Raw genomic sequence first — 27500 nt, 5'->3', positions numbered from 1 at the left:
TTTCAACCAGCCACATACTCTTCATTAGGCCCCCTGTTTGGAAATGAAGCACTGGTTTCCATGAAAGCCTGAATCCTTAGTTGCTAGATCCATTTTTGGACGTATAAATGAATGATGTGTACCCATTGATTCTTAAAGAACATAACTGATAAATGAGCTTAGTTGAACTGTCGTACCCCATCAGAACCCCAAATATAACCTTGTTTTACTCCAATGTTTGTAAACATTGTAAATGTAAACAAACACTGTATAACCTCAAAACATGTTTACAACTATAATGTTGATATCATGGATGGTCAGTCCTTGCGTCCACAGCTCTGTATGTATTTGAGAGTGATTCTACTCTCCAGCCCCATCCTGAGGCTGGGAGAACACGCTGTTATTGTTTCAATTAAGGATTCTATCTTTAGGGGCCGTTAAGTTTTGTTGCGATTGTTGCGCAACAGTGAGGATCGTCACTCTCCTCCAGCCTCTCAGGTTTCAGTCCGGTGGCATGCATAGTTCATAGCTCCAATCCCTGGCAGTTTATATATAAATTACTGGCAGTTTATTTATAGAGTGTGCGACTCTCTGTTTGTTTTTTGTAGGGACAAGCAGGCCAGCATCAATATGAGGACATTATGATCACAGCCGTAGCATTAACCTTTGACCCTGACAGGTACACTCTATCAAACTACCATCACACTGATGCAGACAGCGTAGAGGGGACAGCACTCACAATGTAGTGACATTGCTGTGGAGTGTGCATGGCTGTATCTAAGACTGTGCTCCAAATGACACACTATTCCCTATTAAGTGCACTATTCCCTGTAAAGTGCACTAAGAGCCATTAGGGCCCTTGTCAAAAGTTGTGCACTATGCAAGGAATAGGGTGCCATTTGGTCCATGACCAAAAGAGCTGACCTACATGTCATTTCTCACCCCTATAGGAGAATGTCTTACAGAAGGTGGTGATGACAGCCTTCGCCGACCGAACAGTCGTCACTATTGCAGTAAGTCTGTTGCAGCCTGTAGGTCATTAGGTGGAAAGGTCAGATCTGGAAGGTATTCTCTGTATAGATGTGGAGACTCCTCTTGGTCTGCTCTCTCTCTCTCTCTGGATCAATCATTGGAGAAAGCATAGAGACTAGGACTAGCTGATTTCTCCTAGCTTTTAGATTTCCTCCTCTCCTTCATCCTATCTTTCCAATGTCTCCTGTTTCATCATACTGTACCTCTGCTTCTCATATCTCCAGATGCTTCTCATATCTCCAGATGCTTCTCATATCTCCGGATGATTCTCATATCTCCAGATGCTTCTCACGCCTCCAAATGCATTTACGGACCGATTCAGAGTTGAGATAAGGCACAACTGGAACATTCCTGTAAATAACTGATTGATGTCAGTGGGAGATTGATGGATATTTAAGTTAAGTGTGCTGCAGATCTCAACTCTGAATCGACACGTCAGCCTCTCGAGACTCAAACAGCTGCTGTCCTTCCTTCACCTGTCTTCTTTTCCTTGTTTTCCCTGTCTGTCTGTCCTTGCTCCTCTCCTTCTGTCTTCCCATCTATCCTTGGTTCCTTCTCTCCGTTCTGCCACCCAGCACCTGGTGTCCTCCATCTTGGAGGCTGAACAGGTGCTGGTGTTCTCCGCGGGGCAGCTAGTGGAGTGTGACTCTGCAGTCAACCTGCTAGCACAGCAGGACAGCCTCTTCAGTGTCTTAGTGAGGACTCACAAGTAGGCCCTGTCCCACCCTGCCTTCCAGGCCTCTACAGCCTCCCGGGTTGGTACTGCATGCTGTCTGAGACCACTGTCAGGGGGTTAAAGAGGGGTACTACATCTAATCTGTCTGGGGTTAAAGAGATTCTACATGTAATCTGTCTGGGGGTTAAAGAGAGGGGTACTACATCTAATCTGTCTGGGGTTAAAGAGATTCTACATGTAATCTGTCTGGGGGTTAAAGAGAGGGGTACTACATCTAATATGTCTGGGGTTAAAAGAGAGGGATACTACATCTAATCTGTCTGGGGTTAAAGAGAGGGATACTACATCTAATATGTCTGGGGTTAAAAGAGAGGGATACTACATCTAATCTGTCTGGGGTTAAAGAGAGGGATACTACATCTAATCTGTCTGGGGGTAAAAGAGAGGGATACTATATCTAATCTGTCTGGGGTTAAAGAGAGGGATACTACATCTAATCTGTCTGGGGTTAAAGAGAGGGATACTACATCTAATCTGTCTGGGGGTAAAAGAGAGGGATACTACATCTAATCTGTCTGGGGGTTAAAGAGAGGGATACTACATCTAATCTGTCTGGGGGTAAAAGAGAGGGATACTACATCACATCTGTCTGGGGGTTAAAGAGAGGGGTACTACATCTAATCTGTCTGGGGGTTAAGGAGGGGTAATACATCTAATCTGTCTGGGGGTTAAGGAGGGCTACAACATCTAATCTGTCTGGGGGTTAAGGAGGGGTACTACATCTAATCTGTCTGGGGGTTAAGGAGGGCTACAACATCTAATCTGTCTGGGGGTTAAGGAGGGGTACTACATCTAATCTGTCTGGGGGTTAAGGAGGGGTACTACATCTAATCTGTCTGGGGGTTAAGGAGGGGTACTACATCTAATCTGTCTGGGGGTTAAGGAGGGGTACTACATCTAATCTGTCTGGGGGTTAAGGAGGGGTACTACATCTAATCTTAGCAGTTGGCTCTTGGAGTATGACTCTTGGGGTTGTGAGATAAGACTAAATGAAAATACATTCAGGTATGTGTTATTTTTTCTCAGCACAGTTTATCTCTGTCTGTCTGGCTACATTACAAATCAAAGCTGCATTGCATCCCTTCCTCTTTGTTTGTGTAATTAAACACTCAATCAAATGTAATGTAATGTCTGTGTGTGTGTTCTTCGTGCAGCATCGTGTCCACACCATCCTGGAAGCTGACCTGGTGATCGTGATGAAGCGAGGAAACATCTTAGAGATCGACAAACCAGAGACCCTTCTGGAGAACGAGGACGGCATGTTCGCTTCCTTCGTCAGGGCTGACATGTAGGCTCACACACTGTCAGCCGGCACACCATCAGTCTATCAATGAATCAGCCTCCTCAGTGTTTCCCACAATGCTTAGGTGGGGCGCAGAGTTCCAGATATTATTACCATTATTGACTGAAGCTCATACTGTAGGTTTTAGACAGGAGCCAGGCCGGTTGACCACCTCCACTTGGTAATGGTAGGGGAAACACTGCTTCCCAAAGCACCACTGATGGCCTTCTTGTGTTAATTATTGGTAATGTATTAGTTATTGAGTGATTGATTGAATGAGTGACCTATTAACTTGGTCGTGTAAGGATCACAATCGGTCGTTAAATATGATTACAATTTTACAAAGTTTTACCTAAATGTTTTATGTTTAAATTATATATTTAGTTACTTATTACTTACTATATGATGTATGTATATGTATATATTTTACACCCTTATTCATAGGTAAGCAATAAGCAGGTATAGTGTAGTATTACTACATTGGTACGAACACTGTAGGGTATATCGCTGGAGCATTTTTAGCCTGGTGACCCTTTGTCTGTCTGATTTGATGCGATGCTGACTGAACCATGGGACTGTGGACATTTAGTGGTCACTGACTCCTCTTTGAAAAAGGACAGCTTTCACCCATTGGGTGTTCTCTAAAGGACTGAATCTTAATGTGAAATGTGCAGGCCTAACTTCAACTCATACAGAACTTGTGTACTGTCAAGATGTATGTGAAAACTTGGAGTTACGCATGTTGGTGTTAAGTTAAGATCCAGCCCTAAATGATAAGGGAAGATTCCGCTTTCTTCTACCAGCCATAAGCCAGGCCAGCGTTAGTTTCTACCATACATGGTGCTGGCTGGTGTAATTGGTCAGGAAAGTGGTTTCTATTTTCAGTATTAAACCTGGTTTCTGGGGAGCTGTGCCACTGTCCCACTGTAGTACCTGAATATTTATAGTTATTTTGCATATCGAACAATGATCATTTTATATTGACTTCTTTGTATTGTATTATAGCCTGAATGACAAACTGATTATTGTAAGCTACACTTTGAAGAATGTCAGTATCTGTTTTACCGATATACTGCTGTGTTGTTTTGTTTGTCAGTGTAAAGCGGTTTCTCATCTCAAGAAATTCGTTTTTAAATCATTCTTCATTCTTATTCAATCCCAAACTCATGACCCAGAATTCCTGCCCTACTTTCCTTACACCCGTGTGGTCTGTTTTCCCACTCATGTTTTTAACTCAAGACTCCCTCTCTATAATCTATGAATGGGTAGGCGTCTTCTAGCCTGGTTGAACAAGACTGAACCATTGTTTCGTTTAGCTTGGATTCCAGGCTACGTATCTCCCCTCAACCTCCATACTCTCCATTGTATACATTATAAGTGAGTAGCAGCTAAGTATATTTAATGTAGCTTCTGCTGTGGCGGGGGGTCCATGTAAAGGCCAAAGGTCAACAACATGGCCCCTATAGTGTGGCTGCTATCCTTCACCAGAGTTGTCTTTTTATGGGCAAGCAGCACTTTGGAGTCAGTCAGTCTGTCAGAAAGCGTGGAGACACAACACTCACCCCTCTCTGGAACGATGACATCATGAGAGCAGAATGACTATAGATATAGAGCACTGATATACAGTTGAAGTCGGAAGTTTACATACACCTTAGCCAAATACATTTAAACTTAAGTTTTTCACAATTCCTGACATTTAATCAGAGTAAAAATTCCCTGTTTTAGGTCAGTTAGAATCACCACTTTATTTTAAGAATGTCAAATGTCAGAATAATAGTAGAGAGAATTATTTATTTCAGCTTTAATTTCTTTCATCACATTCCTAGTGGGTCAGAAGTTTACATACACTCAATTAGTATTTGGTAGCAATGCCTTTAAATTGTTTAACTTGGGTCAAATGTTTCAGATAGCCTTCCACAAGCTTCCCACAATAAGTTAGGTGAATTTTGGCCCATTCCTCCTGACAGAACTGGTGTAACTGAGTCAGGTTTGTAGGCCTCCTTGCTCGCACACGCTTTTTCAGGTCTGCTCACAAATTTTCTATGGGATTGAGGCATTTTGCCACAACTTTGGAAGTTTGCTTGGGGTCATTGTCCATTTGGAAGACCCATTTACGACCAAGCTTTAACTTCCTGACTGATCTCTTGAGATGTTGTTTCAATATATCCACATAATTTTCTTTCCTCATGATTCCATCTATTTTGTGAAGTGCACCAGTCCCTCCTGTAGCAAAGCACCCACACAACATGATGCTGCCACCCCCGTGCTTCACAGTTGCGATGGTGTTTGGCTTGCAAGCTTCCCCCTTTTTCCTCCAAACATAACAATGGTCATTATGACCAAACAGTTCTGTTTTTGTTTCATCAGAACAGAGGACATTTCTCCAAAAAGTACAATCTTTGTCCTCATGTGCAGTTGCAAACCATTGTCTGGTTTTTTTATGGCGGTTTTGGAGCAGTGGCTTCTTCCTTGCTGAGCGGCCTTTCAGATTATGTTGATATAGGACTCGTTTTACTGTGGATATAGATACATTTGTACCTGTTTCCTCCAGCATCTTCACAAGGTCCTTTGCTGTTGTTCTGGGATTGATTTGCACTTTTCGAACCAAACTATGTTCATCTCTGGAAGACCGAATGTGTCTCCTTCCTGAGCGGTATGACGGCAGGGTGCTCCCATGGTGTTTATACTTGCATACTATTGTTTGTACAGATGAACGAGGTACCTTCAGGCATTTGGAAATTGCTCCCAAGGATGAACCAGACTTGTGTAGGTCTACAATTATATTTCTGAGGTCTTGGCTGATTTCTTTTGATTTTACCATGATGTTAAGCAAAGAGGCACTGAGTTTGAAGGTAGGCCTTGAAATACATCAACAGGTACACCTCCAACTGACTCAATGATGTCAATTAGCCTTTCAGAAGCTTCTAAAGCCATGACATCATTTTCTGAAATGTTCCAAGTTGTTTAAAGGCACAGTGAACTTAGTGTATGTAAACTTCTGATCCACTGGAAATGTGATACAGTGAAATAATCTGTCTGTTAACAATTGTTGGAAAAATTACTTTTGTCATGCATGAAGTAGATGTCCTAACCGACTTGCCAAAACTATAGTTTGTTAATTAACAAGAAATTTGTGGAGTGGTTGAAAAACGAGTTTTAATGACTCCAACCTAAGTGTATGTAAACTTCTGACTTCAACTGTATAGTCTAGGAGAATGACATTGGAGGTGAGTGGTAGTAGGGTATTGTCCCTCTGGTGAATTTGAAGGCAAGGCTGTGGTGTGTATGGCTATGACTGTCTGGTAATCCTACACTTCTAAAAAACGGTTCCACAAGGGTTCTTTGGCTGTTCCCATAGGAGAACCCTTCTTTTTTTTGCCTGCTAGAAGCCCAAACAGATATAATGTTTAACTAAAACATAATCATATTCAACCTTGCTTACATTTGTATACGATCACGTGTCTCTATTACAGTATATGTAATAGAGAGGAATAGATTTCTTAAATTTAAATAAATTGGAGCTGATTTCCTGTTTTGTTTTGAAGGGGGGGTGCTCAGAAAGCTTGGGGGGGCAAATAAAACCACCCGCGGGCCAAATTCGGGCCTGCACGCCGCCAGTTGGGGAATCCTGTTCTATGGGGACAGCCGAAAAAAAACTTTTTAGGTTCTAGATATAAAAACACAGCAGCGTTGTAGTTCTTGACACACTCAAACCGGTGCGTCTGGCACCTACTACCATACCCCGTTCAAAGGCACTTAAATATTCTGTCTTGCCCATTCACCCTCTGAATGGCACACATACACAATCCATGTCTCAATTGTCTCAAGGATTAAAAATCCTTATTTAACCGGGTCTCCTCCCCTTCATCTACACTGATTGACGTTTATTTAACAAGTGACATAAATAAGCAATTATAGCTTTCACCTGGATTCATCTGGTCAGTCTATATCATGGAAAGAGCAGGTACACTCTACTTATAGATCTATGGTAATTCAGACTGCAGATATCCTTGATCCATATCACAGAGATTATATCATCTTCTTTGCTTTTACTATTTATATTTTCAATCTTGGGAATGTGCACAGAAATATATGTTCAAATATTATCAATAATAATCAATATAATTCCGAGACTACAGGTTGTCTTTTTCCATTTTATTGTGGGCTTGTGTCTGTCTCATATGTACATTGTGTATAATTAACATATGTTTTAAATATAGACATAGTTGATCATTACACTGTGTGCCTACCTTTTTTTTACACTTGAACTGATAATAAAAATGTGCTTTGAGTTGAAAGTGCTTTTTTGGGTTTAAAACGCTCACACACACACACACACTCACTCTCATTCTCACACACAACACACCACACCTCCTCGCTTACTAAATGGCGCCATCTCTTGGTCATCAATGGGAAGCGGACCTATCCTAATAATCATCCCTATAATAATGTAATAACACAGCAATAATTTGCTTACTGTTGGAGTCATTTTTCTATCACACTTGCCTTGTTTAAAAATAAAACATCAATGATATTTTAATTTGGACCCAGTAATGGGATGGTTTAACCATTACCTCAAATACCGGTATTGATTAATTAACTAAACATACGGTCCAACGGGCACACATATATTGTTTTGCTTTTAAATCAATAAAACAAAAACACAATTTAGAAGTAATTACTGGGGTTTCCTCTTTGTTGAACAAAGCCAGCAGTGCATTGCATCCCGCCCATAGAGCGGAGCAGCTACGTCAAGAGAATTTGGGATGCGCCCTGGGTCTGTGACTGCCTGGAAACTCTCACCCGTCAGTACAACTTTTTGGAAGTGGCGCTGGAGCTACAAACCTTAATGTGATAGAAGTTAATTGAAATCAAATCGATGAAAAACTTTGCAAAATAATACGAATTTATCCAACTTTGAATCATGTTTTACGCAAGCTGACAGGAGAATTACGCACGACTAAAAAACACTTCGGTTTACTGAAACCCTCCGACTTTTTTCCTCTATTGCAAATGCAGTAAGGATGTTGGCGAGAAAAAGCATCATCCCGGAGGAGTTCTCCCTACCGGGGCTTGCTTCGAGGGTCCACCGCAAACCAGTGTTTAGGGACCGGGTGAACAAAGCCCGCTTCATCGCCAAGAGCGGATCCTGCAACTTGGCGCACAAGAACATCCGAGAACAGGGAAGATTCTTGCAAGACGTCTTCACCACTCTGGTGGACCTGAAATGGCGCTTCACCCTGGTCATCTTCACCATGACTTTTCTGTGCAGTTGGCTCCTCTTCGCCATGTGCTGGTGGCTCGTGGCCTTTGCCCATGGAGACCTTGTACCCAACCGCACGTCTGGCATTGAGCAGTGCGTCACCAACGTCAAGTGAGTAGTATAGTATAGACTCTATAGATATTTTAAACTGTTGATGTTTGGATATTTAACTTGTATTTACTTCTGTATTTCTGTATTTTGTGTGTAAACGTTTTATTTATTTTAAGGGCGGGAATAAATTATATGGATTTATTGGGGGCTTTTAGTGAAGTTATTACTTAAACTCAGTTTCAGAATAACTGCTATTTTTTGTGATAACACTGTTACAGTATTATGATTGAGCTCCTTGCCATAGAAAAAATGATTTTCCTTCAAATTATAAGGAACTTAAAGGGATACTTTGGGATTTTGGCAATGAAGCCAAAACTGTATGCAAGACATACAAATAGTATCCAGGAGTTCATCTGAATCTGGGGAAGTAGATAAAGGGCTTCATTGCCAAAATCCTGAAGTATCCCTTTAAAGGGCCAATCTGCAGTTGCTGCATTCATAAATTAATAATATGTACCAATGGATTCTTGAAGAATATAAGTATAATTTATAGTTCAACTCTCATACCCCAGCTGAACGCAAAATATAAGCTTGTTTATATTCCAATGTTTGTTAACAAAGTCAATGTAAACAAACACTATAAAGCCTCAAAACGTGGAAGTAAAGTATGTAGCCTTGCACGAGCATTGGCATGTGTGAGCAGGAAGCATGAGGCAGCTTGATGTACAAGTACAGGACACTAGTCTATCACAAGGCCTTACCCCCAATCTCCCCAATGCTGAGTTCTCAGCAGAGATGCATCAGGTCCCATTTTTACAGTATTTGGTATAGGGCTCCCAACCTTCCAATCTCAGGGTGGACACTCTAACCACAAGGCCACTGAGACACGGTTAAAACTGCAATTTTGATATCATGGATGGTCAGTCCTTGCATCCATAGCTCTGTGTATGAATTTGAGAGTGGTTCCATTTCTCAGGCCCCATCCCTCAGCTTTTACCCAAACAGGGGAGTGTAGCACGCTTTGTTATTGTTTCAACTGCTGATTGCCCCTTTAACGTCTCCAACTTTTTGCTCTCATTATTTAGTCCTCTGAGATCAGTGGTTGTAGGGGACGCAGATGAGGACAGGAAGCCATAGGAAACCACACTGCCTGTCCAGTAGCTTCCTGCTCCTCTGACCCCTGTGACCTCTCTACCCTCACCACAGATGTAAGATCAGGTCTCTATCCTCATCACAGATGTAGGATCAGGTCTCTAAACTGCTATTACAGATGTAAGATCAGGTCTCTACCCTCATCACAGATGTAAGATCAGGTCTCTATCCTCACCACAGATGTAGGATCAGGTCTCTAACCTCCCCACAGATATAGGATCAGGTCTCTACATCGCTATTACAGATGTAGGATCAGGTCTCTACACCACTATTACAGATGTAAGATCAGGCCTCTACCCTCCCCACAGATGTAGGATCAGGTCTCGACACCACTATTACAGATGTAGGATCAGGTCTCTACATTGCTATTACAGATGTAGGATCAGGTCTCTACATCGCTATTACAGATGTAGGATCAGGTCTCTACATCACTATTACAGATGTAGGATCAGGTCTCTACCCTCCCCACAGATGTAGGATCAGGTCTCTACCCTCCCCACAGATGTAGGATCAGGTCTCTACCCTCCCCACAGATGTAGGATCAGATCTCTACCCTCCCCACAGATGTAGGATCAGGTCTCTACATCGCTATTACAGATGTAGGATCAGGTCTCTACCCTCCCCACAGATGTAGGATCAGGTCTCTACATCGCTATTACAGATGTAGGATCAGGTCTCTACCCTCCCCACAGATGTAGGATCAGGTCTCTACCCTCCCCACAGATGTAGGATCAGGTCTCTACCCTCCCCACAGATGTAGGATCAGATCTCTACCCTCCCCACAGATGTAGGATCAGGTCTCTACATCGCTATTACAGATGTAGGATCAGGTCTCTACCCTCCCCACAGATGTAGGATCAGGTCTCTACCCTCCTCACAGATGTAGGATCAGATCTCTACCCTCCCCACAGATGTAGAATCAGGTCTCTACCCTCCCCACAGATGTAGGATCAGGACTCTACACCACTATTACATATGTAGGATCAGGTCTCTACCCTCCCCACAGATGTAGGATCAGGCCTCTACCCTCCCCACAGATGTAGGATCAGGACTCTACACCACTATTACAGATGTAGGATCAGGTCTCTACATCGCTATCACAGATGTAGGATCAGGTCTCTACACCACTATTACAAATGTAGGATCAGATGTCTAACCCGTGACCGATATTTACGTCCAACGTCTCCCTCCTCTTTAACTCTCATTTCCTCTGACCCCTGACCTTTGACCCTCTCTCTCTGCTCTACAGGTCATTCACCTCAGCCTTCCTGTTCTCCATCGAGGTCCAGGTGACCATCGGCTTTGGCCACCGTATGATCACAGAGCAGTGCCCCACGGCCATCGCCGTCCTCATCTTCCAGAACATCGCTGGCCTCATCATCAACGCCATTATGCTGGGGTGCATCTTCATGAAGACAGCCCAGTCGCACCGCCGCGCCGAGACGCTCATCTTCAGGTAGGATGGTAGCCTACAGGTTAGATTAGGTTGGAGAGGTGGGCCAGCAACAGTGAAGGTGCCCCTAGATGCTGATCTTGGGTCAGTTTAGCATTTACCCCACTAATGGTAAAGGTTAGGATTGGGGGAGCAGAAGCTGCTCCTAGATCTGTACCTAGGAAAAACTTCACCCTGGAGAGGTAGAGGATAAAGAGAGATGGGCCAGCATCCGAAGGGTTGCCGCTTCGAATCCGAAGTCCCAACTGGAAAAATCTTGTGCATGGTATGGCTGCACAATTAATCGAATTCACATCGAAATCGCAATATCACAAGAGATCCATATTTCATGCAATATATGAGATGCCACTAAACCCTGTGTAAAGTCCGTTTTTATAGTTTACTTTGTTTGCAGTCTCTCCCTCTCCTCTTGTGGCTGTTTCCACACACACTTAGCCCCACCTCTTGTCAATCACGCAGTGCAGTTCCTCCTCCACACTGTTTGATTCTCTATAAGGTTGCATGCTAGATTAGATTGTTAGATTATTTGCTCATATAATGCAGACCTAGTATATCCATATAACACAGACCTAGTATATCCATATAACACAGACCTAGTATATCCATAAAACACAGACCTAGTATATCCATAAAACACAGACCTAGTATATCCATAAAACACAGACCTAGTATATCCATAAAACACAGACCTAGTATATCCATATCATGCAGACCTAGTATATCCATAAAACACAGACCTAGTATATCCATATCATACAGACCTAGTATATCCATAAAACACAGACCTAGTATATCCATATAACACAGACCTAGTATATCCATAAAACACAGACCTAGTATATCCATAAAACACAGACCTAGTATATCCATATCATGCAGACCTAGTATATCCATATAACACAGACCTAGTATATCCATATAACACAGACCTAGTATATCCATATAACACAGACCTAGTATATCCATAAAACACAGACCTAGTATATCCATAAAACACAGACCTAGTATATCCATATCACACAGACCTAGTATATCCATATAACACAGACCTAGTATATCCACATCATACAGACCTAGTATATCCATATCACACAGACCTAGTATATCCATATCACACAGACCCAGTATATCCATATAACACAGACCTAGTATATCCATATCATGCAGACCTAGTATATCCATATCACACAGACCTAGTATATCCATATCACACAGACCTAGTATATCCATATCACACAGACCTAGTATATCCATATCACGCAGCCCTAGTATATCCATATCACACAGACCTAGTATATCCATATCACACAGACCTAGTATATCCATATCACACAGACCTAGTATATCCATATCACACAGACCTAGTATATCCATATCACGCAGCCCTAGTATATCCATATAACACAGACCTAGTATATCCATATCACACAGACCTAGTATATCCATATCACGCAGCCCTAGTATATCCATATCACACAGACCTAGTATATCCATATATCACAGACCTAGTATATCCATATCATACAGCCCTAGTATATCCATATCACGCAGCCCTAGTATATCCATATCACACAGACCTAGTATATCCATATCACGCAGCCCTAGTATATCCATATCACACAGACCTAGTATATCCATATAACACAGACCTAGTATATCCATATCATGCAGACCTAGTATATCCACATCATACAGACCTAGTATATCCATATCATACAGACCTAGTATATCCATATCATACAGCCCTAGTATATCCATATCACACAGACCTAGTATATCCATATCACACAGACCTAGTATATCCATATCATACAGACCTAGTATATCCATATCATACAGACCTAGTATATCCATATCATACAGACCTAGTATATCCATATCATACAGACCTAGTATATCCATAAAACACAGACCTAGTATATCCATATCATGCAGACCTAGTATATCCACATCATACAGACCTAGTATATCCATATCATACAGACCTAGTATATCCATAAAACACAGACCTAGTATATCCATAAAACACAGACCTAGTATATCCATATCATACAGACCTAGTATATCCATATCATACAGACCTAGTATATCCATATCACACAGACCTAGTATATCCATATCATTATCCTAGATACTGAAAAATAGTTGTAAAGTTTGTGTCTCTATGCCCCAGATTCAGAGAGCGGATTTTGAATGGTCAAAGTTTGAGGGTTTAGTACGCATGCCATCTCCTGCTGTTGTGCCCTTGAGCAAGCCCTCAAATCTGATCTGGCTGACAAATCTGATCCAGGGGGTACACTCTGGCTGACAACTCTGATCCAGGGGGTACACCCTGGCTGATAAATCTGATCCAGGGGGTACACTCTGGCTGACAAATCTGATTCAGGGGGTACACTCTGGCTGACAAATCTGATCCAGGGGGTACACTCTGGCTGACAAATCTGATCCAGGGGGTACACTCTGGCTGACAAATCTGATCCAGGGGGTACACTCTGGCTGATAAATCTGATCCAGGGGGTACACTCTGGCTGATAAATCTGATCCAAGGGGTACACTCTGGCTGACAAATCTGTAAAGAAAATGTGATCGGTAAAGAAAATGGACAATAAAGTTATCTTTTCTTGTCATATCTTATTTTCAGCCGCAACGCCGTCATCGCCGTGCGCAACAATCGCCTCTGCTTCATGACCCGTGTGGGCGACCTCCGCAAGTCCATGATCATTGGCGCTGCCGTCCGCCTCCAGGTGGTACGCAAGACCACCACCCCCGAAGGCGAGGTCATCCCTATCCACCAGATCGACGTGCAAACGGAGAGCGCCGCGGCGAGTAACTCCATCTTCCTCTTGGCGCCACTCATTATCTGCCATACCATCAATAAGGACAGTCCGCTGTACGACCTGTCGGCCATGGAGCTGCAGTGCAGCGACCTGGAGGTGATTGTGATCTTGGAGGGCGTGGTGGAGACCACGGGCATCACCACCCAGGCCCGGACCTCCTACGTCACCGAGGAGATCCAGTGGGGTCACCGCTTCGTGCCCATCGTGACCGAGGAGGACGGGGTGTACTCGGTGGACTACTCCAAGTTTGGGAACACGGTCAAGGTGGCGACGCCGAGGTGTTCGGCCCGCGAGCTGGACGAGAAGCCCTCCATACTCATCCAGACGCTGCAGAAGAGCGAGCTGAGCCACCAGAACTCACTGAGGAAGAGGAACTCAATGAGGCGGAACAACTCCATGAGGAACGGCGGCGGGAGCTCCGGCACCATGCGGAGGAACAACTCGGCCCTCACCGTGCCCAAAGTGCAGTTCCTCACCCCTGAGGCGGTGGGCCAGAACATGGCCGTCACATGACACGAGGCCTGGCTCCCATTGGCTGTCCTGCTCTTCCTGGGTGGGACCTCCCATGTTTATCCTCTGGCTCAGTTAGAGCTGACTCTGGTCCTGTTCCCCACACTCTGCCACATATACAGTAGTCAATGCTATACCTGACACACACAATGCCCTGTTATAACTATTGTTGTGAGGATGGATTTAACCGGTTTTAGTTACAGATTAGTGTCTCATTTTCAGTCTGGTTCTTTCCAAGTGCCTTTGTCTTTGTCTGGTTCTAAGCTGTAATAGGCATCCACAAGTTGTACTTTATGATGTACATGCCTTTAAACATGTAATAACTCTTTATATAGCTTTGTACTGAATTCTGTACTCATCACTGAATCCATGTGGTGATTTAATTTGCTCTTTAATGTTACCGTGACCAAAGAACATATTATTACAGATGATAATGGCCAACTCCTTTCTGATAGTAGAAGAAAATGATGTTTTGATATCAGCTGCAACGTATTACACACCAACCGGGTTCCTCATTCTTATCAGAACCTTTAATAAAGCATTTACTTCAGTACTGTATGAACATTGTACTGTTTCTGGAAACTGTCACAGTAAATAGATCCCCTATAAAACTGATTGTTTTGGGTTCGTTTGGAACATTTCCCCCTCAAATTGCATCTAAATTATTGGACAAATGTGTATTTTCTCTGTGATGATTCGATAGCACTTAGAAATCAAAGTGTGGGAAATCTGTATACATTTATTCTGTTCACAAGCAATTGGTCTCTTGATGAAATTTTTTTTTTTTTAAGTGACAATCAAGTTAATTAATCAAAGAATAATTTGGATCACAGGTTATATAAAAAAAAGATACTTGTAGCTGTTTTTTTGGTTGCGTCATCGCATTACCAATCGAGCGGTCGTCATTGTTACCACAGCCACAAAGTCATAAATCCGGCCTTTCTACAATTTCGCTTCTTAAATGTTGATTTTATAACTAACCTTATGCATTGCCTTAAATTAGGTTCATTAAATGAAGCTCATTTTTGCTTTAAGGAATTTTTACAATAAAGCCAATTTGACTTTGTGACTGTGGTAACTAGTGGAAACCTAATCGGTCGAGCACGTGCAACAAAGTTCCGACTTGTTGCGGACAGGTTTAGAAACTGATGTACAGTAACGTTACTCTGCTTGTTGTGGGTGGAGACAAAGATGGTGGAGCAGAAATAATTAGGGAGTGGGATATCTCGCCTTCTTTACTATCTACGGGGGACATTCTACAATACTTGATTTTGCAGAGATTGGAGTGAATCATGCTAAACGTGTGGTTAGCGTATACATATAAAACCTGCACTATATCATAATTGAAAACGTGAATTGAGAAGCCCCAGCCGATTCCAGGTGTGTATTGCGTAAAAATAAAAATAAAAAATGCTTTATTCAGTTTCGTAACATCAGTTAGCTAGCCAGACAGTGACTAGAAGAGTGCGCGACAAAATGAAGTGGCCGAAGCACAGAGAAAATATTTGGCCTGTCCTACACTTGCCTGGAAACCCGACATACAATTCTGGGTCGGGCAGAAATGTGTGATGCAGAGGAAACTTTCCTGATTCAAACGCTACTTTCTGGTTTCCAGGCAAGCCCTAACGCAATATAGGCAACACCCGAGGGCTGCAAGAATAATGTGTAATGTGTTCATCGGAAATACTTTATTTTAAAGATGCACTATGTACACTGAACAAAAATATAAATGCAACATGCAACAATATCAAAGATTTACTGAGTTACAGTTCATATAAGGAAATCAGTCAATGGAAATAAATTAATTCTGCCCTAATCTATTGATTTCATATGACTGGGAATACAGATATGCATCTGTTGGTCCCAGATACCTTACAAAAAAAAGTTGGGATGTGAATCAGTCAGTATCTGGTGTGACCACTATTTGCTCATGCAGCTCAACACATCTCCTTCGCATAGAGTTGATCAGGCTGTTGATTGTGGCCTGTGGAATGTTGTCCCGCTGTGTGAAGTTGCTTGATATTGGCTGGAACTGTAAGACCCAGAGCATCCCAAACATGCTCAATGTGTGGCATGTCTGGTGAGTATGCAGGCCATGGAAGAACTGGGACATTTTCAGCTTCCAGGAATTGTGTACAGATCCTTGCGACATGGGGCCGTGCATTATTGCGGAGGATGAATGGTGATGGCGGCGGATGGCGGCCTCAGGATGTCATCACGGTATCTCTGTGCATTTAAATTACCATCAATAAAATGCAGTTTCTCGACCGTGTAAATTGGGGCCATGTCTTTGCAGATGTAAGTTGTAACGGCAGCTGTTATCTCCTTCCATCTTCGTGATTCTTTGCCATATGCTGTGCCGCGGGCAAAAGCCTCTTGCCATGTCTGAGTCAGGGGTTTGTTTTGAGCACTAGACTGTACTTTTTGGGGTCTCATCTGTAGACTCTCTCCGTACTGTTTCACATGATTCTTGCGTAGGTGGTAAGAGAGGTTAGTGGTGTTTGAGCCTGTTGTCAGGACTCTGACCTGCGACACATCTTGTAGAGGACGGTTTTCTGGTCCGTGTCAGACTTGTCATACCCAAACCACGTCCATCTGACAGAAGTAGCCCCTCTTTTAGGTACGAGCTCCGTGTCTCCGTGCTCTGGGCCACGTTCACTCCATGTTTGTGTAGCAAATTTTGCAATTGACAAAATATTGAAAAATTGACAAAATATTGGCGTAAGGAGTGTGATTTGCGACACAACGAAATAAACAGAGCATATTATGAAACGATAGACATTTTCTATCGTCACACAATATATATCGTCATATCGCCCCGCCCTATTTGCAACTACAGTTGAAGTGTTTTCTATTTACCTTTTAAGATTTTATCCATTCATATTTTATATTTTGTTACATGCTTAATTGAACATTTGCACAAAGGTTCTAAATAAAAGGAGAAATTATCAAATATGAGTAAGTACATTTTATTTGTTGAGTATAATTTAAAATGTAATAAGAAATAGGTCTTCACGTGGTCATTTTATATAAACTATTTATTCATTGAATTTTCAGAAAATTTGCTATATAGGGACATGTATCATTATCTGGATATGAAATGACCTATATTGGGATATGAGATTTTGGCCATATCGCCCAGCCCTAGTCTGGGTTTGTGAGGTCGGTTGGATGTACTGCCAAATTCTCTAAAATGACATTGGAGGCGGCTTATGGTAGAGAAATTACATGAAATTCTCTGGCAACAGATCTGGTGGACATTTCTGCAGTAGGCATGCCAATTTAATTGCATGCTTGTGTTGTGTGATAATACTGCTCATTATAGAGTGGCCTTTTATTGCCACCGGCACAAGGTAGGTCTGTGTAAAGATCACGCTGCTTCATCAGCGTGTTGATATGCAACAACGGGCAGGTGGATGATCTTGGCAAAGGAGAACTGCTCACTAACAGGGATGTAAACAAATTTGTGCACAACATTTTTGAGAAATATCCTTTTTGTGCGTATGGAAAATGTATTGGATCCTTTATTTCAGCACATGAAACATGGGGCCAACACTTTACATGTTGCATTCATATTTTTGTTCAGTATAGACATTTCTCTGCCATTTCCTGGTTGCCAAAATTCTAATAGTTTGCCTAATTTCAGTTTATGTGACAAAACAAGCAAGTTTAGTGTAGAAAATCATTTTACCATCTAAACCGCTGTGAAATATATTTTCCACAACCCTAAATATTGTATTTTCAGCTGTTTGAAGCTGTTGTACAAAACAAAGTGAAAGACACCAAATGAAATGTAGGTATGGGTAGCATAGAAATAGTGCACATAGAACAGATCTACCGCTTCTTAGACTTGCTTTCAATGATGTATCTATAACTCACATTTCTATGTGAATTTGGTTGGGTCACCCAAAAGTTACATATTGCAGCTTTAATGCATTTATCCTGATTAACTAACATGTTTTCCTATCCTATGCTGCTAAATAGCTAGCTAGCTAGGTTTGTTTGCCAATTTGAGGTTTAAGTTAGCCTAGCTAGCTAACTAGTAAAGATGGGACCCTGAAGACGATTCCCAAGTTATCTCAACAAAATAATAGGCATAGAAAACCCTTGGTAGCTCTTAGTACTACACTTTACATGGTTCTTAATGAATTATCTTCATATACAACAGCGTCCTTGTGTCTTTTACCACCGAATGCCAACTGTATTAGACTAGTTATTTATCTCAAACAGCTCACAGTCTCACTGTCAGAATTAGACGTCCATGTTTCTGCAACGTCACATTTCTAAGTTGTTCCAAACGTCACATTTCAAAGTGTTTAAGGTTAAGCTTAGACATGAACTCTGAATGGTTACGGTTTGGAATAGGCTTAAAACAAAAATATCAAAAACAATTTGCAACCTTTGGATCTTTGGAATCAGAGAATGATGCTTAAAGCCCATCTGCCATCCCCGTCCACATTGCCCTAGCAAAACCAAAACCTACGTGAAGGTAACAGTGCTCACTGTTGCCTTTAGTGGCCGGGTACCACGTCATCTCCCGACATCAGACATGGATGGACCGTTGAACTGGCAGATTTTACTACAGTGGGCCTAATGCCTAATGAACATTCAAGGCAAATGCCTCCATCTGGTAGTGCAAAGTGAAACATCTCCCTGGTCCATACAGCTCCCCGGTCCAGGTATTGGTATGTGTAGTATGGCTGTGTAGAAATGTAAAATATTCCTATGGAATAAAAGCACCAATCTCTGACTGCAAATATTCAAAAGTTGGAATATTGCCATCGTACTGTTGTCATCGTACTGATATCTGATTTTGCCATCGTACATATACGACTGTTCAAAACATTTTCACATCTGGTTAGGATCCGTCCGGACGGGATACTTCCTGCAGATCAGATCAGTGCAATCCTATATTTAACAACAATTGGTCAGTTCTATCCACAATCCTTGGGACGTCCCTACCTTAAACGTCTAACCCTTTACCCGTTTAAATTTCAACTTCAATGGGGCAGGGACGTCCTAAGGATCTGAAAAGCACGAACCCATGAGAATGGTATGTTTCACATCCCATCATGCATTGCGGTGTGGTGTTGCTACATTATTATTTTTAAAATACAAACTATGCACACCTCGGGTTATCGAAACGTTTTGAACACATTTCAATCATAATATATGACTATTGCACACAAATTAGCACCACACTGTACCGCGACGTTATTATGAACCGTTTCCGTGAATTGTATCTTCTGTGGTGGCTACCTTGCCTTTTTCAAGATTTGAATCAGCTTTGCGCAGTGGCAGTATCGTAGCCTATGAGGTCTATCCGAGGCGCGATTATTGCTAGTTGAAAACTTTACCCAATACCCCGCCGTGACGACTTGAAATATAGTCGGCATTGGCAATTTTTGACGGTCTCTAAGGAGACTGATATTCTTGTTGAAAGTAAAGAAGTTTGGAGATATCTCGCAGTAGTGGTAATCTTTGTCTGGATTTTATTGAATGTGCTGTTATTTGCAGATATATTAATAAGTGTGTATTTGCAATATGAGATTTGTGTTATCTCTGCACTTCCACGAAAATACGAATTGAACGTTTTAATTACATGCAGCGTGTGGGTCTAGCGTCCCAGTTATGCTACATACATCAGAGTGATTTGTATCTAGTGGGAGTGCGAGTTTGTAGACAGTTTGTCCATTAGCGAACTCTGCCTCCGATTTTGGAACTAGTTCAAACTGGTATTGTCTGTTTTCCCCCCGCTGTTTACCGGTAGTTGGTTTTATGTTGCTACTACTGAGTGAGAGCAGGAAAAATAAAAGTACCCCAATCGAAAATGACTCAAGTAAAGTGAAAGTCACCCACTAAAATACTGCTTGAGTAAAAGTTTTTTTTTTTTTTTTAAATACATGTAATTTTCTAAAATATACTTAAGTATCAAAAGTACAACTACAAATCATTTCAAATTACTTATATTATGCAAACCAGATAGCGCGATTTTTTGTATTTACGGAAAGCCAGGTGCACATTCCCAACGCTCAGGCATATTTTACAAATGAAGCATGTGTGTTTAGGGAGTCCGCCAGATCAGAGGCAATAGGGATGTTCTCTTTAATAAGCACGTGAATTTGACAATTTTCCTGTCCTGCTAAGCGTTCAAAATGTAACGAGTACTTTTGGGTGTTAAGGAATATATATGTATGGAGTAAAAAGCACAATATTTTCTTATGGAATGTAGTAAAGTAAAAGTAGCCAAAAATATAAATAGTAAAGTACAGACCCCCAAAAACTACTTAAGTAGTACTTTAAAGTTTTTTGAATGTATTCTACAGTGGTAGATTAAAACACTGTAGAATAGTGAACCAGATATTTCACCGGATGTATAAAATTTAAATGTGAAGCATCCGTTTGGCGTTTCCACTCACTACCAAATATGGTGATGCGAGGAAGCCCAGTGCCCTGCAATGGATGTATAATTATTTTTGCCGAAATTCTGCACATTTACTAATCGATGAAGCTAGTGTTGGGGAAACGAAGCTTCCTGAAGCATTGAGCATTTCCATACAATTGTGTCGAAAAATAGGTTAATTACACGAGGCTTTGATCAAAATAGTGTACACTAGTGGCACCTGCTGGTCAAAATAAGCCTTTTCCTATTCTACCGAAACGAATACCAGACGGTTATTCGACAAACTTGAAAATAAAAGAGAGCCGCACACTCCAGGAGCTCAGATGCAAACATTTAATTACCAACGTTTCGACGGTGGTTATTCGACAAAACACATCTTTGGAGGTCATTGATAACGTGTTTCCGATAAAGCGATACAATATCGGCACACTGCTTAACGATTTCGATGCATGACTCCGAGCTCCCGGTATCAGACGTATGTATCATCTTATCGCCATACATTTTTATGTTTCCAAAACAACAATCAGTAAAATAGTACAACGTTGCCAACGTTTCTAAAAAAATATATATATTTTTTTTTTAATTTCGGAGTGCAAGGGGGAATTTAGTTATTACACACGCGCACTGCACAGAGTCGTTCCAGCTAGAAGTAGTAAATACTTTACCGTAAGTACTGCTGTTTGGTTGGCTAGCGCAATTGAATTGTTGTCTATGATGAGTACATTTACATTATTTTATGCAATATTGAAACCTGGAGTTCTGTGATTGAGAAAATAGACATTGGACATGCTTCTACCATTTTGCACCTTAGGTATCCTCGTGTCGATAATATTGATCGCCATCATAGTTTTTAACGCATTGACCTCAATCATTACGGTACAATTCTATGGTGACGTTCTTTCTGATTTCGTAGCCACAATGAAATATCATAATACGCCACTTGTTCTGTTTATAAATGTAATATTTGTAGGATTAATAGGCCGTCCTTCAGTGTACACTACTGACAGTGTAGTCAGTAGTATATATTGTAACCTAAATACCTAGCTAGCTACAGTGAGCTAGAACACAATAAGTAGCTAGCTAGATTCATCAGCCGACTGCTAGACATAGCTACCGCTAACGTTACTGGTTAGTTAGCTAGCTAGTTAAGTTACAGTGATACCGCCACGTCTTCTTAACCTCCCACTGGGCTACTGAGTGACCATTTACAATGGCTGCTGCTAGAAAACGAACGCGATCAGGCATCGAAGATGTGAGAGACAGAAAAGCAAAGGTTATTAAAGACAGCGGTGAGAAGAGACACATCGCAGCCCTGATCCTGGCGAGGGGAGGCAGTAAGGGGATCCCCCTGAAGAATATCAAAATGCTAGCCGGTGTCCCCCTCATCGGATGGGTTCTGAGAGCTGCAGTGGACTCCAAACAGTTTGACAGGTAATTCAGTTCAATCTAATAGTCAAATGTCTTTCAATCTAACTACTGTATACGGAGTTGCTTTGATAGAAGCTTGGTAGGCTAGCTACATTACAACCCACATAAAAAAATGCCAGTTTACTATGATATTAATACCATAGTATTCACTGTAGTGTAGTGTATTATTTACAGTTAACTATAGTAAACATATTGTAGTAAAATAACTAGTATATACTATAGTATCATGTAGTGTTTTGTGGACTGTAGTATTTACTATAGTGTTTTTGTTTTTATATCTTTGACATAGAAGTGGGGGCTTTCTCTCCTTACTAGAGACATACTAAAAGAGCAAATTTTCCATAACTTGTAGGTAGATAGGACTGGGGTGTGAACAGATAGGTCAGCACTTTACTCTTTTCTAACTGTAGGGAACACAATACGTGTCCTATACTTGGCATGTGGGTTTCTCACTTATGGGTGGCAAAAATGGGGTTATGGAGGAGGAGAATGGGTAGGGTTTATGCAAATTACTGTAGGATTTACTATAGTTAAAAAGGGTAGTGTTTTTGGGGACATTACTGTAGCATTTACTATAGTATTCTACAGTATACTACAACATTCTCTACTAAGTACTACACATGAGCAAGGAATATCCTACAGTTTATTACAGAATTCTATTTTAAGTACTGTAGTATTCTATACTAAACTAGTATTTTTAAATGTGAGAAAGCATGTTGACATTCTTGTTTTGGGTGCATGGATAATATTGTTATTTGACAGTTAGTGTACTGTCTCTGAATGAACCCCCTGGTTTGGGCTTGGTCACACAAGACTGGATTGCACTGATGCAGCCTACTTGTTACAAAGCCTGAGGAATCAACTTGTTCTGTTCTTTCTCCCAGTGTGTGGGTATCAACTGACCATGATGACATTGAGAAGGTAGCCACGGCATGGGGAGCTCAGGTTCACCGCAGGAGCCCAGAGGTGTCCAAAGACTCCTCCAGCTCTCTTGACACCATCCAGGAATTCGCCCGATTAAACCCAGGTAGGGGGTGAATGTCAAGTGTATTTCCTTGATTCCTTGTGATCAGATCTTCTGCTCCAATGTGCTGTGAGAAGGAGACAAGGAGGGAGGCGTGAGGAAGATTCTCTGTGGCAACAGTGTCAACGTTGGTTATATTTTATTGTGACAGAACCACACCCTTTGTGACACTTCAACTATCTTTGTAATGACTGTTTGGCAGCACTTTGTTATAGATGTCAGCTGTTAATGTAATATATGCAGAACTTGTTTAGCCACTAGCTTGACTAAGGCTCTGGGACGGCATGTATCAAGCATCTCAGAGTAGGAATACTGATCTAGGATCAGGTCCCCCCGTCCATGTAGTCTTATTCATTGTGATCTATGAGGCAACATTTGGGTTTATCCCAATAAAGTGGGGCCCACTCCATAGCTTCAATTGACAACAGTGGCAGCATATACAAGATTATTCAAATCTCATACTGTTTCTCATATTCTTCTGGTATCTCATAGTCTGCTGTGTGTTGTCCTCCTCCAGAGGTGGATGTGATCTGTCACATCCAGGCCACGTCTCCCTGCCTGCACCCCTTCCACCTGAAGGAGGCCCTGGAGATGATCACCAAGCAGGGCTTCACGTCCGTCTTCTCCGTGGTCCGACGACACCACTTCCGCTGGCAGGAGGTGAAGAAAGGAGGTACGGGACAGCCATGTGTTATGTTTAGGACCTCACACTTATTATCAGTTAACTGGAGAGGTTCCAACAAACTTAATGTTCAGGTCTGTCAGGAGGTGAAGAAAGGAGGTACGGGACAGCCATGTGTTATGTTTAGGACCTCACACTTATTATCAGTTAACTGGAGAGGTTCCAACAAACTTAATGTTCAGGTCTGTCAGGAGGTGAAGAAAGGAGGTACGGGACAGCCATGTGTTATGTTTAGGACCTCACACTTATTATCAGTTAACTGGAGAGGTTCCAACAAACTTAATGTTCAGGTCTGTCAGGAGGTGAAGAAAGGAGGTACGGGACAGCCATGTGTTATGTTTAGGACCTCACACTTATTATCAGTTAACTGGAGAGGTTCCAACAAACTTAATGTTCAGGTCTGTCAGGAGGTGAAGAAAGGAGGTACGGGACAGCCATGTGTTATGTTTAGGACCTCACACTTATTATCAGTAAACTGGAGAGGTTCCAACAAACTTAATGTTCAGGTCTGTCAGGAGGTGAAGAAAGGAGGTACGGGACAGCCATGTGTTATGTTTAGGACCTCACACTTATTATCAGTTAACTGGAGAGGTTCCAACAAACTTAATGTTCAGGTCTGTCAGGAGGTGAAGAAAGGAGGTACGGGACAGCCATGTGTTATGTTTAGGACCTCACACTTATTATCAGTAAACTGGAGAGGTTCCAACAAACTTAATGTTCAGGTCTGTCAGGAGGTGAAGAAAGGAGGTACGGGACAGCCATGTGTTATGTTTAGGACCTCACACTTATTATCAGTTAACTGGAGAGGTTCCAACAAACTTAATGTTCAGGTCTGTCAGGAGGTGAAGAAAGGAGGTACGGGACAGCCATGTGTTATGTTTAGGACCTCACACTTATTATCAGTTAACTGGAGAGGTTCCAACAAACTTAATGTTCAGGTCTGGCAGGAGGTGAAGAAAGGAGGTACGGGACAGCCATGTGTTATGTTTAGGACCTCACACTTATTATCAGTAAACTGGAGAGGTTCCAACAAACTTAATGTTCAGGTCTGTCAGGAGGTGAAGAAAGGAGGTACGGGACAGCCATGTGTTATGTTTAGGACCTCACACTTATTATCAGTTAACTGGAGAGGTTCCAACAAACTTAATGTTCAGGTCTGTCAGGAGGTGAAGAAAGGAGGTACGGGACAGCCATGTGTTATGTTTAGGACCTCACACTTATTATCAGTTAACTGGAGAGGTTCCAACAAACTTAATGTTCAGGTCTGTCAGGAGGTGAAGAAAGGAGGTACGGGACAGCCATGTGTTATGTTTAGGACCTCACACTTATTATCAGTTAACTGGAGAGGTTCCAACAAACTTAATGTTCAGGTCTGGCAGGAGGTGAAGAAAGGAGGTACGGGACAGCCATGTGTTATGTTTAGGACCTCACACTTATTATCAGTAAACTGGAGAGGTTCCAACAAACTTAATGTTCAGGTCTGTCAGGAGGTGAAGAAAGGAGGTACGGGACAGCCATGTGTTATGTTTAGGACCTCACACTTATTATCAGTTAACTGGAGAGGTTCCAACAAACTTAATGTTCAGGTCTGTCAGGAGGTGAAGAAAGGAGGTACGGGACAGCCATGTGTTATGTTTAGGACCTCACACTTATTATCAGTTAACTGGAGAGGTTCCAACAAACTTAATGTTCAGGTCTGTCAGGAGGTGAAGAAAGGAGGTACGGGACAGCCATGTGTTATGTTTAGGACCTCACACTTATTATCAGTTAACTGGAGAGGTTCCAACAAACTTAATGTTCAGGTCTGTCAGGAGGTGAAGAAAGGAGGTACGGGACAGCCATGTGTTATGTTTAGGACCTCACACTTATTATCAGTTAACTGGAGAGGTTCCAACAAACTTAATGTTCAGGTCTGTCAGGAGGTGAAGAAAGGAGGTACGGGACAGCCATGTGTTATGTTTAGGACCTCAGTTAGGCATGGTTTCCTGGATACAGATGAACCCTAATGCTGGATTAAAAAGCTAGATCAATGGAGAATCTCCATAGAAAATGATTTGTAGTCCAGGATTAGGCTTAATCTCTGTGGGGGAAAAACACCCCTAGGCTACTTTATAATTCCATCCCTCTAGAGTTGTGTGTATAAGGTAGTTGTTGTGGAATTGTTAGATTACTTGTTAGATATTACTGCACTGTCAGAACTAGAAGCGCAAGCATTTCGCTACACTCGCATTAACATCTGCTAACCATGTGTATGTGACCATTAACAGCTGCTAACCATGTGTATGTGACCAATACAATTTGATTTGAAGTAGGGTCAGGAGTTTTTCCTGTCCATGTGACTGTATCACAATAGAGAGATGGGGGTGTGATTAAACAAGTGAGTTTGTCTCCTGACCAGGTTATAACCAGAAACCAGACTATTTCCTATCAACTCATAATGATGATGTGTTCTCTCTCCTGTTCAGGTAGTGTAGCCACCCAGCCTCTCAACCTGGATCCATCCAACAGGCCCCGGAGACAGGACTGGGATGGAGAGCTGTGTGAGAACGGATCTTTCTATTTTTCCACCAGAGCCCTTATAGAGGAAGGTGTTTTGCAGGTAACTTTCACCAGGCCCCTAAAGGGACCCATAGTCACAAAGCGCCTCAGGAAGGAGTGCTGGTCTAGGATCAGTTTTCCCTTTTCGATTGAAAGAATAGTGAGGAGACCATCTGAACTTCAACTTCTTTAATACCCTGATGCACGCAGGACAATACACACAGGGATGATAATGAGAGAATTATAAACCTGTTGATTTAATATAATAACTTATGCCATTTAGCAGATATGCCATTTTATCCACAGCAACGTAGTCATGCTTGCAGACATAAATATGGGTGGAACCCACTACCCTGTCGTTACAAGCACCATGCTCTACCAACTGAGCTGCCGAGGACCACAGGAGAGTTCCTCCTTTAATTGTCACACAAGACTGCTACTTGATTGGTTAATATACACTGTGGGTAGGCTGAATGTAAAATATAAGTGACGTTTGTACATACAGGAGAAGATGAATCATATCTAGAAAAGGTATTCTAGAAACAGTGGTCTGGTAAGAGGCAGGGTAAACCATGGGGTTTGTCGAATAAGACCCAAACTAGTGTTCAGCTGCTTGATGAGGAACGAGTGTTCTACATGATCTTCAACACCAGTCTGTAGGCTCTGGAAGTATATGTGAAGGGATACATTCTCTGTAAGCAAATTACATTTGAGTAATTGGTCGTCAGGTTTATATTGCAGTCTGGCCAGTCCAGCCAGCCAGCTCTTCTGTCTCGACATACATGTTGCTTTGGCCACTAAGAGTTTTCACTATTCTGCTGTTTTTAAAGTTTAAACAAGGATCGGTTCTTAAGGCCTCATCAGCCTGGTTATTAGTTGGTCATAGGTCACAGTCAATAGTTACTCAATTCATTTTTGCATGTTCAGCATAGGAGAGCCTGTAGTGTGTGTGTGTGTGTGTCTAGTCCATCCAACCTTAATCTGTGTGTGTGTGTGTGTGTAAGAGAAATTCCTCTTCATTAGTTTATTAGTAACATTCCCCAACAATAACACTCTGTATGCAGTAGTGGCTATGATATTAACAAATATCCACTTCTAACACAGCCACAATGACTAAGATGATGTGGACA

At 41.9% G+C, this 27500-nt stretch overlaps 3 protein-coding genes and 1 non-coding gene across 6 annotated transcripts in view; all 4 read left to right on the top strand.

Annotated features, from left to right (window-relative positions):
- LOC139392639 (ATP-binding cassette sub-family C member 9-like) overlaps nucleotides 1-4152 on the top strand; it is a 66619-nt gene extending 62467 nt beyond the window's left edge. The window contains exons 40-41 of one of the 3 annotated variants that reach the window (XM_071140760.1): nucleotides 930-992; nucleotides 2902-4152. In XM_071140760.1, coding sequence (XP_070996861.1) covers nucleotides 930-992; nucleotides 2902-3039 — 201 coding nt within the window. In that variant the 3' untranslated portion in view covers nucleotides 3040-4152. The remainder of the gene's footprint in view (nucleotides 1-929; nucleotides 993-2901) is intronic. The other 2 variants (XM_071140761.1, XM_071140759.1) reach the window with 2 other exon arrangements.
- Nucleotides 4153-7812: 3660 nt separating this feature from the next.
- On the top strand, nucleotides 7813-14906 carry LOC139392833 (ATP-sensitive inward rectifier potassium channel 8-like). The gene is made up of 3 exons (XM_071141120.1): nucleotides 7813-8403; nucleotides 10745-10951; nucleotides 13590-14906. The coding sequence occupies exons 1-3, from the start codon at nucleotides 8054-8056 to the stop codon at nucleotides 14296-14298; spliced, it is 1266 nt and encodes a 421-aa protein (XP_070997221.1). The 5' UTR covers nucleotides 7813-8053; the 3' UTR covers nucleotides 14299-14906.
- A 4672-nt stretch (nucleotides 14907-19578) lies between these two features.
- LOC139393343 (U4 spliceosomal RNA) lies at nucleotides 19579-19719 on the top strand. The gene has a single exon (XR_011629775.1). It is a non-coding gene; the product is annotated as a U4 spliceosomal RNA (small nuclear RNA).
- Nucleotides 19720-21617: 1898 nt separating this feature from the next.
- Nucleotides 21618-27500, top strand: part of LOC139392692 (N-acylneuraminate cytidylyltransferase-like) — a 14026-nt gene continuing 8143 nt past the window's right edge. Inside the window, exons 1-4 of the mRNA XM_071140861.1 lie at nucleotides 21618-22129; nucleotides 23011-23153; nucleotides 23668-23823; nucleotides 26298-26431. Of these exons, the coding sequence (XP_070996962.1) occupies nucleotides 21909-22129; nucleotides 23011-23153; nucleotides 23668-23823; nucleotides 26298-26431 (654 nt within the window). The 5' untranslated portion in view covers nucleotides 21618-21908. The remainder of the gene's footprint in view (nucleotides 22130-23010; nucleotides 23154-23667; nucleotides 23824-26297; nucleotides 26432-27500) is intronic.

The sequence above is a fragment of the Oncorhynchus clarkii genome, chromosome 33 (genome assembly GCF_045791955.1).
Source record: "Oncorhynchus clarkii lewisi isolate Uvic-CL-2024 chromosome 33, UVic_Ocla_1.0, whole genome shotgun sequence".
Taxonomy (NCBI): Eukaryota; Metazoa; Chordata; class Actinopteri; order Salmoniformes; family Salmonidae; genus Oncorhynchus; species Oncorhynchus clarkii.
The sequence above is the reverse complement of the archived record's forward strand: the minus strand, read 5'-3'. Positions and strand labels throughout refer to the sequence as shown.

What these genes read in the sequence shown, in the direction of transcription:
- LOC139392833 (XM_071141120.1), top strand. Translation starts at nt 8,054, where the DNA reads ATGTTGGCGAGAAAAAGCATCATCCCGGAGGAGTTCTCCCTACCGGGG. An exon ending in CAGTGCGTCACCAACGTCAA is followed by an intron (nt 8,404 to 10,744) that starts GTGAGTAGTATA and finishes TCTGCTCTACAG; the next exon opens with GTCATTCACCTCAGCCTTCC. An exon ending in GCCGAGACGCTCATCTTCAG is followed by an intron (nt 10,952 to 13,589) that starts GTAGGATGGTAG and finishes TCTTATTTTCAG; the next exon opens with CCGCAACGCCGTCATCGCCG.